The sequence below is a fragment of the Oreochromis niloticus genome, linkage group LG19 (assembly GCF_001858045.2).
Source record: "Oreochromis niloticus isolate F11D_XX linkage group LG19, O_niloticus_UMD_NMBU, whole genome shotgun sequence".
Lineage (NCBI taxonomy): Eukaryota > Metazoa > Chordata > Actinopteri > Cichliformes > Cichlidae > Oreochromis > Oreochromis niloticus.
In genome coordinates, this window is record NC_031983.2 from 28,021,296 (window position 1) to 28,040,288 (window position 18,993).

Genomic DNA, 18,993 nt, shown 5'->3' on the forward strand with positions numbered 1-18,993 from the left:
TGAACTTTCTACAAAACGTGGATGGGTTGTGTATTAGAGCCAGAAGATTTAATATCACCAAATCAGCACATTGTTATTCATTAGTGGACCAACTGCAGAGTCAATACACATTTAATCACAGACTGAAGGCAATTAGAACAGGAGCAGAGCCACTGGTGCTATGTTAATTAAAGTGCCAGGCTCCCATGGGAAGCACTGTGTCTAAATATCACTACAATCAAGCCCATGCAATAATCCACGACGAGCTTGCTGTTCACACGCGGCCGCCATGCTGTCAGATCCCTGTCAGTGTGGACAAGAGGGCAAACCTGGCCTCGTGATTAAAAAGTTGCGTATCAGTAATGGTCTTTTTAATCCTAAGTGCCCTCGGCGTCTCACAGGGGACAGACCTCTGGTATCGTCCTCTCTGTGACAGTTAAATGAATTCATCAACTATTTGAATCTTGCTTTGATTTGTGAATGATGTTCAAACCTGCAGGACTGCAGCCACAGCTGAGAGACCTCTCGAGAAAACACATCTCTAAATCTGAGTGGTCCATTTCCTTTTTCCATCAATCACTCAGTCAGTCAGAGTGAGGTTCATATCTGCTGCAGTCTTATCTGTATTCCAGGCTGATGGGGAAATTCAAGTTTGGGATTACCTCTGACTGCTGACCCGAACCCATCACAAGCAACCGGCCAGCTGAGCGCTTTCATTATCTTCACGCTCCAAGGCTCCGTACAACAAAATCTTTCTCTCGAGCAAGAAATCATTACTAGCATATCTAAAACACTGACTGTGCACGCTTTGTTTTGCATACATGAGAAATTAAAAGCTGGCGTTGGGGGGCCGGGGGGGTATTGGTTAGAGGAGAGTCGATATCTTCAGCCTTCTTCCAGGCAGTTGTCTGCTTCCTGTATGGACTAAGGGCCCATCCATATGCAGATGGCTAATTTGTAGTGTTTACAGAGGAGCATAGAGGGAGCTGACAACTCATGAAGAGGGCTGAAAGAGCTGCCTTCGTGTCACCCCAGGAGCCTGGTGTTAAAGCCAGCTCTACCAGAGCAACAGCATAAGTGTCCAATCTGTGTTTGCTTACCCGTGGACACCGATGGCTGAGCCCTGGCCTGGGGCCAATAAATTTTGCCTTTTTTACAGGCTCTGACAGCTAACAGGCCATTGGGAACAGGGGCCCAATGACACAGCCACTCAACAGATTAGCACCTCATCAGCCTCCTGCAGCTTCGAACAAATATGGTGCCTGCCTCCTTAAGGACACAATAAGGCGGCCACATCTGAACAACCCCCCAACAAGAAAGCCCCGTCCCCTCTCCAGCCACAAAACTTCCTGGTCTGGCCTTTTTTCTGGCCACAGCTGCATCGAGGGGGCCCTGCCCAGCCCCTGAGCCCACCCCTACCCCAATTGCCAAGATGTGAGTATTTCAGGTGAGCAAATATTGCCACTTGCCTGAGAGTTCAATGACCATCCCTTTCAGGGGGGTTGCGTATTGCGCCTGCCTGCTTTGCAACAGGGGCAGCCTACATTTTGCCTCACACAACAACCAGATCTCGGGATGGGTCAGGGGAAATCTCCAGGCACAGCTGGAGTCAGCAAATCAAACATACCTATATAGCTCATCTGCATTTTCCCAGACGAGGAAACCATTCCCGGCTTTCATTTCCTCTCTCCACAGCTTTTACAACAAAAGGATGAGTGGATGTCCTTACAAGCCACCACACACACGGCTTTCACCTCCTTTTTACTCCAATATACAGTCTAAAGTGATGCCAAAGCATTTAATTAACGTATTATACAACCTTTCAGTGAATTTCAATTATTAGTCAAACGTTAAACATGCAGTTGATCTTGTGAAGCACTCCCCACCTGTGTCTCTAATACACACTGGCCTCAAGGTAAAAAGCTCTCTGCGGAGGCATTCATTTACCACCCGGGTCTTAATGTGAAAAGAAGAGGGAAGAGTGCTTTTTGGGAGTGATGCCCTTTACAGAGGACACGGGAAGAAAAACCGGAGCAGCGTGGCTAACGTGTGGGTTACAGCCGCTTCCAGGCAGAGTGCACTTGACTGATAATACGACAAAGAATATAATGCAGAAACAGGAAAAGATTTCACTTTAATCAGTTTAATATTAAACACCTATCTTGATCATTTCTTTGGCATTTGTGTTTTAGATTATTTATCGCAGTCAACATTTACTATAAGTTCATTATTTGCTGGCCATGGCTGAAAAACAGCTCTGTGAGGACGATAGGCCACCAGCTGAATGCCACATCAACAAGTCCCTCAGATAAAGGCCAAGACCACAGCTAACGAGTACAGGACCAGCCTAGGTAAAGGCTACAGGCCTGTGGCTGCAGCCAGCTGTGTATTGGATCAGAAGATGATGTGTCAGTGCAGAGTGAAGACCACCTTGATCCCCGTTGGAAGTCAAACACAAGTGTGGGTAGTAGTGTCCTGGGAGGCCTTTTCTGCCATCACAGTGAAATAGAACTGGCCCAGAGAGCAAACAAGAGCTATCCCCATCTCTCCCCCCAAGCCCAGCCCGACCTCGTCCGGGTGATGGGTTTTTCTGTTGTTCTGTTTGTTTGCTTGTTTGGTCTGAAGCTCATGGATACCCAGCATGGAGCAGAGAGGAGAAGCGGAGGAACGGATGACACGGAGCAGAGGCGAGAAGAAGCGGCCGTGGATGGGGGTTGCGAGGGTGCGTGACACGCGGACCTCCCCTCGAGGTGACGAGAGACCTGCCGAGAAGCTACCAGGCAAAGCTGCTCAACAAATACACACAGACGCCAGGATCAGGGCAACAAAGACAGATCGCTGTCTCTGATCCTTCAGCAGATGTTATTTCTGAGAGGGATCTTGTAGCTCGGTCTTCATGTGTGTAAATTTTATATCAGCCTTTCAGATGTGTGTCATAGTTTCCAAAAGTAGCTTCTATTCAGTCGTGATATGGGACTGATAACATTGTGCTTTTCAGTACATGCAGAGGCACATTCTAAATGTTATAGACTGTAATACATGAGTATATATTTCTGATTTTAAAAGAAATAATAATCTATCTGTTCTAGGATCATCTGTTTTCAGTAATAGCCACAACCAGCCTTCCATTCAAATTTCAGTGGATAAACCAACAGAGAGTGACACCTCCTGGCAGCAAAGAGAACAGTTTTCTCTTTGGATACAGACAAAGTACAAATACTGCTTAAGACTATCTAACAGTCTTGTCCTTCCATTCTGATAATGTCTCATAACACCACCCTGTATGATTAGCACTCTATATTCATTAATGTCCTCAACATAACTCCTGTGTCCTGCAACTGATGCTAAAGTCAACTTACAGTTTCACAATAAATATGACAGCAAGTGTTTAAAGACACTTTATAGCCACATCGCTTTTGAGTAAATGATTTGTTTCTGGTTTGATTTTTCCAACAAAAATTCAAAAGCACAGTGTAAAATTTCCAAAAGATCCAGCTTCTGTAAAAAGTTTAATGTAGTTTCCATATTACACCTCTGTAAGCTACACACAGGGCCATGAATGGCTTCTACAAAATAATGAAGTTGAGCTCAGAAAAATGAGTAACACCGTTAAATGTTAGGGCTGAAAAAGTTAAAATGTGTTTAGATAAGAACAAAGGTTTGCTGGTGTTGCATGAGGCCATGACAGGTTAAAGGAACGCATGAATGACTGAAACTTTGACACCTCTGGGCAACCAGAGGAGGGAGACATTGCCTGTTTTTTGCCTGATTCTTCTTACGTTGTATCCTCTAATTTAACGAAGACGAGCTACACTTTATTATGAGGTACGGTATGTGGTGTGTTTACTACTGAAAGTGAATATATTTAAACAGTCCTGTTGTATTTCGGGCCTGTTCAGCGTATCAGAGCCTCTGTGTCCCCCCTCAGTGGTTAATGGGGTCATAAGGACTGCAAAGGAAGTCCACATCTTGAAAGCATTCAGGCTAATAGATAGAGGTGAGCAGTATCATGTATCCTTAGAGAGAGAGGAAAAAAGAGCTGCAACAGGGATAGTTGTGATTACTTCACAGTCTATATCGAGTGAAGGAAACTTCAAACACTTTTCTAAATTATTGACAGCTGTCTGTTCCCTGTGGCAGTTTATTGTGGGCCGACCTTACAATAGGCCCATCCATTACACTGGAGCTGATACTCGAAGGGATCTGTGATAGCTTTCATCACGAGCATTTTCAGAGTTTTCCACAACCCCCTTCTTCACTACCGCCCTCTTTAACTATGTCATTACTCTCTTGTGGCGAGTGGCTGGCTCAGTAAACTGCTCGGTGTGGTGCAGCAATCGCATCCAGCTGCTGTGAATGGGATCCGACATGTGAAACCACGACGCGCACGCACGCACTCACTCACACATCTTCATGAATCACACAGAAAACTACAAGCCACTGCTGCCTGTGCGCACAAATCCAAAGCCCGTCTTTATCTTTTATTGTGAAGCACCTGGAGCCGTTTCTCCAGACAGCAGGTATGTAACATAATACACCGCTAAGGTAAGCAGTGCGAACAGAGAGGATTTCAGAAATTTACGCAATGTTTCATTTAGGGTTTTTTTATTTCATTAGTATGTACTGAAATATACAAAACACTGACACCTGCCAATCCAGCGGCAACAAAGACAGAGAAAGGAAACTGGAACATACTCCCAAACACACCAGCGGAGCAAATATAAACTCGCTCCCGTGTGAAATGATCGGACAACATAATGAAGGTGGAACTCCCGATATTTTGTTCTGTTTAAAAGCCAGTTTCGCCCACGTTGGTGATGAAACGTTTCAGATAGCTGGGTTGAGGTCGAATAGTCATTTGGGATTACCTCCTCGAATAGTCAAGGAGGGTGTGATAAGTGTTGGTCGAATTCTCTGCTGAGGAAAGGTGACGGTTAGGACACGCTGACCTTCATTTAAGAAATGTGGGGACACGGCGGCTTCCCATAATTCAAAGCGATGCATCTTTAGATCAAAAATGACTAACCAGGGATGCAGTCGTCATCTTATGCCATAACTTCCTAATATGTTTATTGGTTTTGAACCTTTAAGAATATATTAAAGCTAAAGCTGATATGTTGAGCACTTTTTACGTGAGTTTGAAACGTTTGTTGAAAATAAAGAATAGACTAAAATTATTATCTTGTGTATCATCAGACTGAGCTTGACTGCTTTCACAGCTGATGACAGCTCAGGTAAAGGTGCGAGTTAAACTGCACCATCTGTTTAGTTTGAAGAAGAAATTAAAAAGGAGAACAGGACGAGTAACCATTCTCAACGTGACAAACGTGTTTTTCACTGCGATGTCGGGTAACATCCTTTTTTAAATATTATTCATCAGATGTGATTTCAGGAGCTGTGCTGTCAGGGGCATTTGACCCTGGTAGGGTCTCTTGGTAAGAGGCCAGACAAAGAGCGATTCACATTACCTCTATGAAAAAACCATCACAGGACAAGAGCTCAGGCCTTAGCCCATGGGGTCTGGCCGGGTACTTGCCGCCCTGTGAGCCTTCCACCCAAAGGAGGCGCCACAGGGTCGATCTCTGGTTGCTGAAACAGCAGACTGACGTGGTAGCAGCAATGATGAGGACACTGTACCAATCTGCTGTAACGAAGAGAAATCTGAGTGTAAAAGTGAAGCTGTTGATTACTTTTCCTTACCCATGGCCACGAGCTGGGCAAGAATGAGATCGCAGATACAAATGGCAGAAATGAGCTTCCTCCAAAGGGAGGCTGTACTCTCCCTGAGATGGGGTGAGGAGTTTGGTCATTCAGGAGCTTGTTGGGGTGGTTTGTGCTTCTGACTAAGATGTTTTCTTGGTGCCTGCTAGAAGAGGTGTTTTGGGCACACTGGAGGAAATGTATCTCTCAGCTGGCTTGGGCACGTCTCAGCCCTTACAGGAGCTTGCTGGTGACAGAGAGGTCTGGGCTCTCCTTAGACTGCTCCCCACAACCCAAACTCAGAACAGGAGCAGCCAGTGGGCGGATGGATGGATGGAAAGATTGCTGCTTTTTATCAAATTTTCCATGTTTATACAGCCAGCATAAAAGCAAAGGGTGAACTTGGTCTCAATCAACATTATTCATCATCGAGTGCTACACAGCCTAGTGTGGATGCAGCCAGGTTCTCTGTGAATTCTCGTGCACACCTTTCCTTCATCTTGCGATGATTTCACAAACAGAACAAACAAGAACATAGGACATGACTTTTTTGACTATTCGACCGCAACCCCGGAGAACACCAAAGAACACGTCCCAGCACTGGAGCGCTTCAACGGTCACATTCAAGAAAAGAGTGAAAATACAAAAATGTGAAGCCGAACAAAAGAGTCCATTCCTTCTTACACTTCAGGGTTACGGCCTTCACAAAAGATTCACAAAGTCAAACAAGGAAAACAGTTGAAAGGAAACAGCGAAATGAAATGTTGTAACATATTTGGTCAGGGTTTGTTGGTTTCTCTCTCCGAGAGCAAGCCGATAAAACTTACACACTACTAGCTGCCATGAACAGATCACACTCTGAACACATGTAGGTTAAAAACACCTGCTGGGATCTGAGACAAAGGAGCTAATACTGCGTGACACCTTTCCTAACTTTGAATGTTGATGGGAAATGTAAAAATAGTTTGCGTTCTGTAGCAGCGAATAGTGTTTTCTATTCAGTTGCTATGGAAATTGGTAATATAGTGCAAAAACCTACCACAATTACTAAATACATTAAAAAACCCATACAAATCTGCGTGATAGTTCCAGTTTCATGCCACAGGACAGTCTCACAAACAGGCTGTAAATCCCTTGTGAAAAGTGCCCTTTAATCCTGGCGTAAGCGCTTCACTCAGCTCCTCTCTTACATCACGAGCACGGCCTTCATCCAGAACTTTGCGTGTTCAGTAACATTGTTGTGCTAGTCCTTAAAAAATGAACCAAGATTGAACAAATTCATGGAATGTTTTCGTATTATTATACACAAAGGAAGAGGGAGCACTCGCCTCCTGTGACAGTGTCTTAATGCGTTTCTGTGACACGCATCTCCACCTGCTTGTAGCGGTGCTTCACACTACAACCTCTGCTGGGTTTTCCCCACTTTTCCAGCCTCAGGAGAGTGCCTCTCCACCCGACTGGCTTATCTCTGTTTCGAGAGTTCTGGAGGGAAAACCTGCCACTTTCAAAGCTTCATGAAAAACTCTGCGAGATGCATGTGGTGTAGCAAGTCTCCTGCTCCACTAGGGGTCCTCTTCCATGTCGTCCAGGTTGGGAGCCATGATAAAATGTTTAGGGTAAACAAGACTGTGCTCGTCCGCATACTCCTCCCAGCGCGCGTCGTCGCTCTCGTGGGTGATGTAGCGCTCGCCTCGCCGCGTCTCAAACTCCCTCAGGTCCAACCACGTCTGGTAGTCCTGACCAAAACAGACATGAAAGTCCCGTCAGTAAATGTGGCTCATCGTGGAGAAGCAGCCCTCACATGAAGTGATTTGGAGGTAAATTTGCATTCAGCTCACAGCATTTATACACACTGTTCACTCCCTTTACTTTTCGGGCTTTCTGGTCCAAGTCTTGGCCACATATGCCAAACGCTGTTATTGTCAAAATAAACTGGGTCACTCAGAACAGACACGAGTGTACCGGCTGTACAGAGCTAATAGTAAGATTTCTCACACTCTTGTTGTTGTGGTTGTTTGACTTCTAGTTCACGACCAGGAAGTTTAATGGTGACATAACCACAAGTGGGCGGAACCTTTAACTCTATTTCAAGTTTTCCATGTTCTGACTATTAATGTTCACGCAACTCATCTGTAGATTATTTTCGATGAAGAGAACTGATGACTTGACAGAATTATGACTCAGAGAATTCGCTCGAATTGCAATTTAAAGAGAGGAAAAAGCAAATGTGTCATACCTGTAACCAGGGATGGCTGAGACACTTGTCCACGCTGTACCTCTTTCTCATTTTGACTTGGAGGAGATTGTTGATCAGATCTGTGGCTGTGGAGGAATTAAGAGTACAGAGTGTGTCAACAAACTAAAGTGAACAAAATAAGTCACAGGTGGTTTGAGTTAAAGGGAGCAAGACCTGCAAAAAAATCTATCTATCCATATATATATTCAAGTTTTTACCGTGTAATGTTCTATATACAGTGAGTGGGAGGAGGTGCAACTTGGGCAGTTGGGGAGATTTGAAAGTGATTCATTTCAACCACAGACATAAAAAAGCTGATATAAAGTTCAGATGACCCAGACGTGTGGGTGGGGAGGAGCTACATGTGTGAATATCATTTAAGTTACAGGTGCAGCAGGCCGCCAACGGCTCACAGACGAGAAGGTCAGATTAGATCAAACACTGGTGATTTCTGAAAGCAAACAAACAAGTAGCTCTTTGTCTTCCTACCCTCTGCAGAGATGTCCTTCCAGGGCGTAGGAGGGTACATGAAGGCCGCATTCTGGATCTGATCATTAATGTCCTCGTCCTCGTTAAACGGGAACGTGCCGCTCAAGCTGACATACACAATCACGCCCACTGACCACATGTCTAAGGAGCGGTTGTAGCCTTTGCTGCGCAGCACTTCTGGAGCGAGGTAAGCCGGAGTTCCTACCACCGACCGCCGGAAGGACTTCTCCCCAATGATACGGGCAAAGCCAAAATCACACAGCTTGACCTGGAGAAGAAAAACGGCGTGGTTAACGTACACACGCATGTGGACACACAGCTCCACACATGCAAAACATATAAATATATATGCTCTCACCTGAGGGAAAGGCTCTGCAGAGGCCAGCAGTACATTCTCAGGCTTCAAGTCACAGTGAACAATGTTTTTGAAGTGCAGATGTCTCAAGGCCACAAGGATCTGTTGCAAACACACAAGTCCCATAAGCACAGATTCAGCTAAAAAGAATCCAGATCCAAACACTGTAAAGTCTGTAAACTGTACGCTATAAACAGAGTGCTGTTTGTGTAATGTATGGAGGAGAATCTACGGTGCTGCCATGTGGAAAAATAGTAGCAATATAAGCATACTAATGCCCTTAAATACTTGCATCTTTACCAGCACTGCCATAAAAGGGACACATGATCTCATCTCATCATCTCATCTATATTCACAAGGCCTATTGTAAGTGAGCGCTGCACGCATGTCTGCCTGTGGCCCTGCCCCAAGACCACAGAGGGCCTGGCTCGCCGATCCTGACCCTGGCTTTAACAGAGGCCCTCCTGGCCACATCTGAGCCGAGCCTGCCGCAGCTAATGGGGTTGTTGTTAATGGCCCCGCTCCCGTTTGGTACCCGAGATCCACGGAGCCTGCTGCTCCTCTAATCAGGCCACAGAGCCACCAGTATACTGAAGGCTGTAATCCACAGCCAGGGAGGAGGCCATGATGCCATACAGACCAAATCCCGTAAACAATTCCCTCCAATCAGCTCACCACAAGAATAAACAGGCCCCAGAGCTGGAGCAGAGACCCATTACACCCCCAAAATAGGGCACAGGGAGAGAAGGGAAGGAAGACACAGCACTAAGAGGACTCCTATGAAATGTAGAAACGTGATGAAACATGCAGCAAAGCTGCTCGATTTTCAGTGACTGTCATTATCTGACTATTTCAGTGTTAGTACAGAATCCTGATTTGAGAACTGAGGCCGCGTGAAAGGGCAGAGAGCCGTGTTTCAGCGATGCAGACCTGCGTGACGAGGAACTTGGTGATTCGTTCAGGCAGTTTGCTCTTCTCGCTCGAAAGGATCATCTCCAGCATGTCGCCGTGCAGCTTCTCCATGACGACAAACACCCGCTCAGGCGTCTCAAACATGCACTCCAAGTTAACGATACCCGGGTGATGCAGATTCTACAGAAAAACAGATAAAAGGCTTCAAACGAGGAACACACTAAGAGTAAATGCAAACCAGAGACAAATGTAATGAGCCAATTTTACTCTTAACTGGTATCAGTGATTACCTGTAATATGGCGACCTCATTCCGCAGCTGACTCTCCTGCTTGGTGGGAAATCTCATCTTGTCAATAACCTTGATGGCCACATCTCTGCCGCTCTTTCTGTGTTTGCCTGTGTTTGACAAACAGAAAAAACATCAATTCACAGCACAGACACTGAATATAAAATGTTCCTTTTAATTAAAGCACAAACATACCTCCATACACAATGCCAAACTGGCCCGATCCCAGCACTTCATCGGAGAATATTTGGTACACCGAGGCGATATCCTACACGGGCGTAATTTACACAGTTAATTTTCCTCTTCTTGTGGAAACATTCAAATTCACTTTCCATGCTGAAACAGTTACATCATCTTTGGTTTTGGCAAAACTGCTGCCCATCCAAAATGTTTTTCAGGTATTGCCAAATATGCAACTTTCACTAAATGCAGAAGTGGAACTGAGACGAAAACTCCGTGACCAAAAAATGAGTCTGCAGCTTCCCCAATTCTGCAGCATAAAAGCTTCCACTGGATGTTTCGGCGACAGGCACACTAGGATACCGTTTCTGATCTAACCACAGCAACTATTTTAATAGCATATGAATGCATAAATTTGCAAGCTGTGCTGGGAAATTGTGCAACAGCAGCTAAGAGAAAAAAGAAGCTCCACTTACCACATTCTCCTGGACCTGGCAGTTGGACACAGATATGCTAATAGACAGCTCTTCTGCAGAGGGAAACACATGATATTTCCACATTCAACAAGTCACACAACATCACGCTGCCAATGCACAAAGCAGACACTAAATTCTTAAGCAACTGTAATCAGAGCTTGCTCAGATACTAGTATTTCTACTTTTCCACAACCTGCAATCTTATCACAGCTGCACGCAATAACTCACAGCCCCACATAATGAAGCATTTTATTACACAATAAATTGGCTATAAAATTGATCTGGAAAGCTATCTGTGACTGAATGCTGAAAGTATGCAATGCATTTCAAAACTGGGGATTCAGACAGCCGCAGAAACTAATTCTGCATACGAGGCACTGGACAGAAAGCCGGAGATAAAAGCCAGCAGAAAACTTTCTGTGAGGTAATGCTCGACACAAAGATGGAATTTCACTCTGTTTTGATTTTTCAATTAACAGAGACAAACACATACATCACACGGTCATCTGCAGATTAAACGTTTCATCTACTGATAGTAAAGTACGGCCTAGTTCATTAGTAAATGAATTCAGATCTATGTAGTGAGTTTGAGTTATGTTATCAGGTTGGCTTCTAGCGTCTTTTCTCAGGTTTTCTCATGTCATGCTCATTATCATTTAACCTCAAACTGTGCACATTTCTCATTTCTCTGTCTCTTTTTTCGAAGACTGGGAGATATTATCGCTGCCCTGACCATCAAAAGCTCAGTTTCCATACAGTCATGTCACTTCACTACTGACACTACTGTCATCCCCAAACAGTGACTTCACAGCCCCACTTCCTTTGGCCTACAGACCCTGAATCAGGGCTTTCCCAGGCTAGCAAAAGTTAACCAAGGACATCAACTTTAAGGTCATCAAAGTAGTTTAACAATCGCCTACGACGGAGCACAGAGAGCCTTTTTCTTTCTATATGAGCAAACAGTTCTCGTGTGTCACGGCCGCGACAGGTAACAAGCCTGCTTCATTCGCTAACCAAAGACACATGCAAGCTGATTTGCATTCCTACAAACACAAGATAAAAAAACAAAAAGTTTTTCATCTGGAGACATATCAGCAGCATTTTTAACACAAGAAAGTTCTGATGAATTCTACTTACTGTGGTCTTTGCCTTGGCCGGCAGCACAGGCTACACTGGGCTGAGGAGTGACGGGCATCAGGGCCTGTCTGATGGCCTTCTCCCAGCCTTGAGCCACCTCCATCCCAACTCCAGAGGCGGCCAGAGCAGGGCTGTGGTAGTGACTGCCGTTGTTCTCCCCTACATAGTACACCATGGTGGCTGTGATGATCTCAAAGCAGTGAGGGTTGCTGCCCTGAGCCAGATTGCTGTAGTCTCTGCACTGCTCTACCTGGAGGATCTCAGACAGAGGAATTTCCTGTGGAAGCGGTGAGGGAGAACTGATAAGAAAAGCAGACGAAACATAAAAGAGCACATTCTGCATTTCTCAATGAAAGTCTTATTTTCTGTCTTTCTTCATGTTTCAGCCAATAAACCATTTATGCAAGTGCAAAAGCACATGAATGCAACTTTTGAAGGAAGCAAAACAAACAGACACACTTCCCCTCCACACAGTGCATCCACATATAAAGTGCTGAAATGGAGTGGTGGAGAAATAAAAATCCCCTACAGCCGATGCTGGCTATAAACAAGAAGATGAAAAAATACTTTCTTACATCAAAAACATATCATGCTACTAAATTAGCAAATCCACAATTAAGCAATGATACACAAAAGGTAATGACAGAGGAAGTAACACTCACACACACACCGCACTCAGTCGTCCCCGCTCTAACTTTCTGCCTTCCTCTTCGCTTGACTTGTGAGCACAAACAGAAAGCGGAGCCGCACTACACTTTAAAAGTCCCCCCCTCGCCCGTCTAATTCACTGTCAAATCAAAGGCGGGAGGGAGGGCCGAAATTAAAAATACAGACAATTTTCAACCAATGGGGGCTCAAAGAGGCGCACGCCGTCTGCTCTGCGTGGCTCACCACACAGTATCAGATGAAGTGCTTGTGGTTAGCAGGGCCTGGTCACGTGAACGCGCTCTGCGGCGGCTCAAGCGGTTCCCTGATTACAAGGCAGGGCCAGCAAGAGGCCCCATCTGAGCACGAGGCGCTGGCGCTACCACTAGCCACCAAGACAAAAGACCAGGCAACTACCGTTCCTCCACGGGGTCGTTTTTGAGTGGTCGTGTGTGATACTGTGACAGGGAGAAGCCCCCTCACCCCATGAAAGCTTCTTCAGAGAAAGCCACAAGTACAGGGGTCTCATCTTCAAACGAGTAGCTGTTATGGCTTCCAAATGGTGAAAATGGCTGCCATGCCTGGCAAGCGAGCCACCACGCGACCACCACTAATCAGATTGGAGGTATAAAGAAAAGGGGAGTGGGGAGGACAGCGGCCACACACTGATGAGCAGCAGGCTAGAAACTGGGGAGGAATGAAAGGAAAGAGCTCGAGGCAGACGGCTTTCCGGATACCAGCGGAGCTCATAGAGAAGCAGTGGTTTCGGTGGAAGACCCCCTCCCCCCAAAATACTACAGGAAATAATTTCATGTTATCTGTCCCAGATAAAAATCCTCTGCTCTGAAGCAAGAGGCGAAGACCAAACTTTGGAGCATAAAAAGGAGATTTACAGCAAGCCTTCAATTAGCCTCCTGAAGCTTTTAAACATAGCTGAGTGCCAAGTTGATAATAAAGAACCACATAAAGCTGCCCCGTAAACACACCCCGAGGAGTCGGTCCCCAGTGAGGTTTCCTCTCCGAGGATTTAGTGGCAGGGACGCAGGGTGTGACAGAATAATTGGGAGAGAAGGGGGAAGGAATACAGTTTTTCCTAAACTTGCTTCACAACAAATGTGGACGAAGACGGAGAAAAAACAAAGAGAAGGCAGGCAGGACAATAAGCAGAGCTGTGAGCGAGACCACCTGTTTGAGACTCGCTCAACCAAAGTGGAAACTCTGCCCCATCCTACTCAGCGCCCTGTTGCAACATACCTCTGACCACAATTCGAAGAGGTGTTAAAGTCTCAAAACGCACAAAGCGAGAAGAACAATAAGATAATTACACACTCCATCCTACACAGCACACATGACACACATGTGGAAGTCTTTACCTTGCAGCCTGTACTTCCCTCCCCCAGGCCTCACTGTGTAATTACTGTGCTATTAAGCCCCTGTGGCGGCGTAATGACTGACTACGGCGCTGCCACTGAGAGGAAGTGTCACACATATTCTCCTCAACTCCTTTTACACGTTTAAATCTTCACATTTCACTCAAAGCAAACACTGAGGATTAGAAAAAGAATCAGAGCCAGCATTTAACAGCTCACAGCGTGACTTGTTAGAAATGTTTTCCCTTCCCTAAAATAAGAGCTAATCAAAACTCTTTTGTGTGACAGACGCAGTCTGAATGCTGACATTTTCTTCAAAACCCCATTTAAATGTCCCATCTCTGCTGTTAGTGATACTGAGGAAGATGAAACGCAGAAACTCCGAGACTGCGACCCTTTCACTTCACGCAGCAAAGAGACCAGGCAGCATTGTGAAAAACCACAGGGGGAATTTCAGTGGGACGAAGTGACCACAGGGTAGTTTACAGTTGTGAAGCGGTGGCCTTCAGCTGAGTCACGCGGCTGCCACTGGGTAGATTTTATTTACATATCACTCATAAGCATGACAGACAGCCTTTATACCTGAATATGAAAACAGATCTTTCCTAAATGACACGTTTGAATCATGAGACAGTAGAGCGGTGGTAAATTCTGTCAAAGCACTGTGGGGATTTTCATGATATGACCCTGCACAGACTGGACGCTGCATCCGCTTTTCTGATATTCTTATGAATAATAGTGCGTTCCACGAGGTCAAGCTGAAGCCGTGGTTTTCCAAGAACACGAATAATAGTTTTAATCTTACTTTGTAGAACTTGGCTCCGGTGTCGTTCTGGAAGAGACTCAGGCTTTTGCTGTCCAGCCTCCAGTAATGCCTCTTCCGCTGTTAAATGGAAACCCCGAGTTAGTCCAAGTGGCAACTAGGGACCACCTACCGATATTACGGAAGTTCAAAATTTTATTTCACAAGGAAAATACCTTGTGTGCTGATTTCAGCACATGTGAACAGTTTCCCCAGCATACATTTAGGGCAGAGCCGTTTCAGGCTAAGCTCCTGTGTTGGGCTTTGGGGTTATCAGTCTTACCAGGTTGTCCCTGCTCGTGTAATGAACCATCCAGCCCTCCTTCACCACCGTGGAGCTCCGCCTCTTGGTGTGTTTGATGGACTGGACCACCCGCATCAGAGGGATGTTGGTGCTAGTGGAGGGGCTGCAAACATAAAAGGAGTTTTTTTTATTTAGTGATGATTATCACAATAATTGTAACTCTCTTAGAGTTATGATTTCATTAACGAAACACCGCAGGTATTTCCTGAGACATCCCTCATACGAAGTGAAGTGCTTTTTTATGTTTTACGTAACACTGTTGGAAACATCAGACTCTGCTGCTGCAGCTGGAGAATACACAGAGGAATTGGAGCATTAGACCTAGTAGTTAAAAAATAACCACAAATTCCCCACTTTGAATCAGTGTAGCAACCTTGAATGTCTTCCCCTCCTCTTCTTGTTTCTGATCCCTTTTTACTAAACTGTTCGACTACAGTAGAGTAGAAAAATAAAAAATAACATCAGAAACCGGGACTGGATAGTTTGCATGAACTCTGACATTTATCCCACATCAGCTGATAGATTAGCCACCTGATTGGCCAATCCACCCAAGCTCTTCTTTTTAATCCCGTGTCTGACTTGTCTTCTAGGAATAACCCTTGAAGCTCTTTTCTGAACTGAGCGGTGTCTGTTATATTTCAGGCCTGCCTAGAGAACAAAGAAGTTAGTGAGGGTGGCCTCTATCTCTGCAGCTACCCTTGAAAAAACCCACAAACTATTCTAATGGTCCCCAAACGACAACTTTACTGATATAAACCCAGGTGACAAAACTGGTCGGGGTACAGGTGAGGTCGCCAGATGTCGTCTTTATGAAGGAAAGAGTTGAGCAGCAGTCGTCCTTGTCCCTGGTGTCACTGGTGCCTCTTACTCTCCATGGAACATCAAATGTAAATGGCTGCAGTTTGGGCTACAGTTGGCCTGGATTAACCAGTATGTTCATACCTAATAGTCTTGATGGGCTCTTCATCCTTCTCCCTGTCCAGCAACGGCGAGTCCATTTCAAACATCCTCTCATCCGGAGTGGATGGTTCATCTGGATCATCCATTCCTCTGCCACAATCCATATCATTACTGTCTACCTCCATTGTGTCCATGGTAGTGTCTGAGTCCGGCCCAGGGCTCGCTGGCTCTGCACAAGAACTTTTATTTAGAATGGCAAATATCAGAAATAAACAACTGTCAGTTTGAACGTTGATGCAGAACTTACCTCCATTGAAGTCCACCTCACCTAAACAGTCTCTTGGTACCTTTGAAGCACAGCGCTTATGGCAGTTGAATCTGCAGTCTAGGAAACAAAATGTACAAATGACTCGAATACATGTGATAGTTATGGTAACGTGCTATTCCACGTCTTCTGTAACAGAGTCTTCATTGGTCAGCCTACCTTTACACTGCATGCCTTGGCGGAAAAGACCTTTGAGCAGACGCTTGCAGTACTGGCAGATAGTAGGACGAGTGTAGGTGTGAATGGCGAACGTGTGCGGCACCTTAACCCGTGTCTTTTCCATCTTATCCATCCAAATAGGCCGGCCGCTCCAGGACGGGATGCGCTTCCCTGCCTCCTGATGGGACCTCTGCTGCTGGGGTTGGATGGGAAAAGGGGAAGACGGGGGGTATTTGGAAGAATTAAAAACCATATGCAGGAAGGAAGCGAAAGAGGAAAGATAAATAAATAAGATAAAAAAACGGAGGTAGAAGAGCCTGAGAGGGAGTACGTGAGTGACAGACAAAGAGAGTGAGTGATGACATGTGAGTAAAAGAAATCACAGAAAAAAGTGAGTAGTGTCTGCGCTTCTATTGGTCCAAACAAGACGATCAGATTTGTCACTCTTGCCACACATTAGAGTTTAGTTATGATTTTCTGGGGGATAAATGGAGCAGTCTGGAATCTGTCGACATTAACAGGAAGTGAGCTTTCTTCACTTTTTGCCAACAAGTGAGCAGATACATAAACTTGGACTTCTATGGACTTTTAATGTCATTAGCATAATTACATTTCCTGGTGACCTTTTGGAGAGACAAAGACAAGAGGGGAATATCTCAGTGTGGGCTTATGCAAAAATGGTTTCGTAAGACCTCGCTGAGGATCTCTCTACAGAGCTCTGTGCAGCACAATTCAATTTTCTGCATCAGTGGTATTCTACAACAGGGCCCAGGAGGTTCACTCATGGAAAAGAGCCACATTTGATAAGTTTAGAAACATTTAACAGCGGAGACAGAGCCTGTGAGCTGCATGTGGATTGCCTGCCGCACATACTTGGCCAATCGCCTGCTCCGAATATGTCTCTCTTCCTGCTTCTCTCTTATTTTTCTTCATTTTTTCCATTTAAGACAAAGCTTCAGCGAGTTCATTTTACGTATGGATAAAACAGTAATCCTCACATTTTCCCTTCTGTTCAGAGAATACGCAGCTACTAAAATTCCTCTACGCTGCTCTTTTTCTATCCAAGCACCTTCATCCAGTCACACGCTTACCTCATCCAGGACAACCACTGCATTTTCAGCAGGTAAAGGTCGGGGGACAGAGAGAGATGGTCCAGGCAGTGAAACATTGGACAGTCGCCTCTTCCTCACGCCACTACAGTTATTTGGGATCTTGAAGGCACAACGCTTGTGGTAGTTTAGCCCACATCCTTAACAAAGCAAAAAAACAGATCACATTAGTTACCGAAATCATGGAAAGATGACATCATTGTAAGAAATGCGGTGAAGAAACGTCTCATTTTGCAAATCAGCCACAAGATGGTCCTGCTGATAAACAGGCTTAGTATGAGAATTTATGGCTAGGAATGTTTCACTGGTGAATAAATCTTCTCTCTTTAAACTTTATTCGCTGTCAGCGGAGAACTTCAAATCCAGCCTAATGACACGAAAACACAAGAGCATATTTCAAGTATGATTCAACAATGTGAAAAAATGGAAGGAAAGCGAGCGTGACACAAGTCCACTGGGATCTGAATGTCAAGCATTTCAACGGCTACTGTGCCTGCGCCACATTGTTCTTGTTTGCCTCTATATCTCCCTGATACATTCACAAGGTCAGATATGTGGTGTGTTTTTGGATCCGCGTTCGAGTGCGGATACAGTAAAAAGGAAGGCGCAGATAAAGGACAAGTTCTTGGGAATTTGGTAGAATTCATCCAGATGTGAGTGCCACTGTGTGTGCGAGCGTCCAACCTTCACATTTAAGCCCCTGCCGGACGAGACCCCATAGCATCTCGCCACAGTAGTCGCAGAAGGTGGGGGCCTTGTAGGAGTGGACGTAAAGGGCATGGGGTCGGATCTGGAAATCTTCAACTGTGGCTTGAGCTAGAAACAAAAAGCAAACACACAGAAAAAAGAGGTTGTTTGACTAAAGATAGAAAATAGAAAAGTTCACAAAGAAACTTCTAATCTAAAGAAAATTATTAAATATTTTTGAATACAGTTTTTAATGTCAGACAAATACTGCAGTAAGTAGGTGCATGTGAGCTTGCACAGGGAAGATCTACTCCACACGCTCCACTTACTGCACATAAACACAGATGCTATGTCTCACTGCTGCAGTAGAGGGCATCACATCTGCACCACATGAGCGTGATCGTTTGTTTCAGTCGAGTGACAGGGCACGCCCATAAGACACCAGAGACATGCATTTTATTCCTGTTTGTTATTAAGAACCAAATATCAAATCAGCAGAGCCGTGAATATGTCTCCCTTCCGGTTTCTCTATTATCTGTCTTCATCTTTTCCACATTTCTGTGTCAAATGAGACACAGTGAGTTTGTCGTTGGCAACAAGACTTGGCTAATCACGGCTGTGAATCATCAAAGATGTGAAGATGAGTAAGATAAGGATCATGCTGCCAAATATCCCTGCGTGTGTGACTGTGCCTTCTCTGTTCCTATGCAGTCACTTATGTGGCAGCAGTGACCAACAGGGGCACAGTTAATATTTACTCTTGGGTTAAGCAGCAAATGTGCTAACGCCATTGCATTGTGTTTGAAGATAAAGGCATTTTCAGCTTAAAAAACAAATGTGAAACGTCCTTTGCTTAAAAGCAGCATCTGATATGAGTAAAGACGGGAGGAATCATCTCAGTTCAGATTGGGAAGAAACAAAAAGGCAGTCAGGTTAAACGA

General features: G+C 45.0%; 1 protein-coding gene across 3 annotated transcripts in view; it reads right to left on the minus strand.

The window, feature by feature from the left end:
• Nucleotides 1–4,567: 4,567 nt before the first annotated feature.
• The window catches only part of prkd3 (protein kinase D3), a 36,520-nt gene continuing 22,094 nt past the window's right edge, over nt 4,568–18,993 (minus strand). Inside the window, exons 3-18 of one of the 3 annotated variants that reach the window (XM_019348936.1) lie at nt 18,050–18,181; nt 17,348–17,505; nt 16,257–16,452; nt 16,080–16,157; nt 15,815–16,001; nt 14,852–14,975; nt 14,572–14,649; nt 11,752–12,028; nt 10,615–10,667; nt 10,154–10,226; nt 9,962–10,068; nt 9,690–9,851; nt 8,763–8,861; nt 8,405–8,672; nt 7,916–8,001; nt 4,568–7,415 (exon numbers count right to left, since the gene is read on the minus strand). In XM_019348936.1, coding sequence (XP_019204481.1) covers nt 7,242–7,415; nt 7,916–8,001; nt 8,405–8,672; nt 8,763–8,861; nt 9,690–9,851; nt 9,962–10,068; nt 10,154–10,226; nt 10,615–10,667; nt 11,752–12,028; nt 14,572–14,649; nt 14,852–14,975; nt 15,815–16,001; nt 16,080–16,157; nt 16,257–16,452; nt 17,348–17,505; nt 18,050–18,181 — 2,252 coding nt within the window. In that variant the 3' untranslated portion in view covers nt 4,568–7,241. The remainder of the gene's footprint in view (nt 7,416–7,915; nt 8,002–8,404; nt 8,673–8,762; nt 8,862–9,689; nt 9,852–9,961; nt 10,069–10,153; nt 10,227–10,614; nt 10,668–11,751; nt 12,029–14,571; nt 14,650–14,851; nt 14,976–15,814; nt 16,002–16,079; nt 16,158–16,256; nt 16,453–17,347; nt 17,506–18,049; nt 18,182–18,993) is intronic. The other 2 variants (XM_005477653.4, XM_019348937.1) reach the window with 2 other exon arrangements.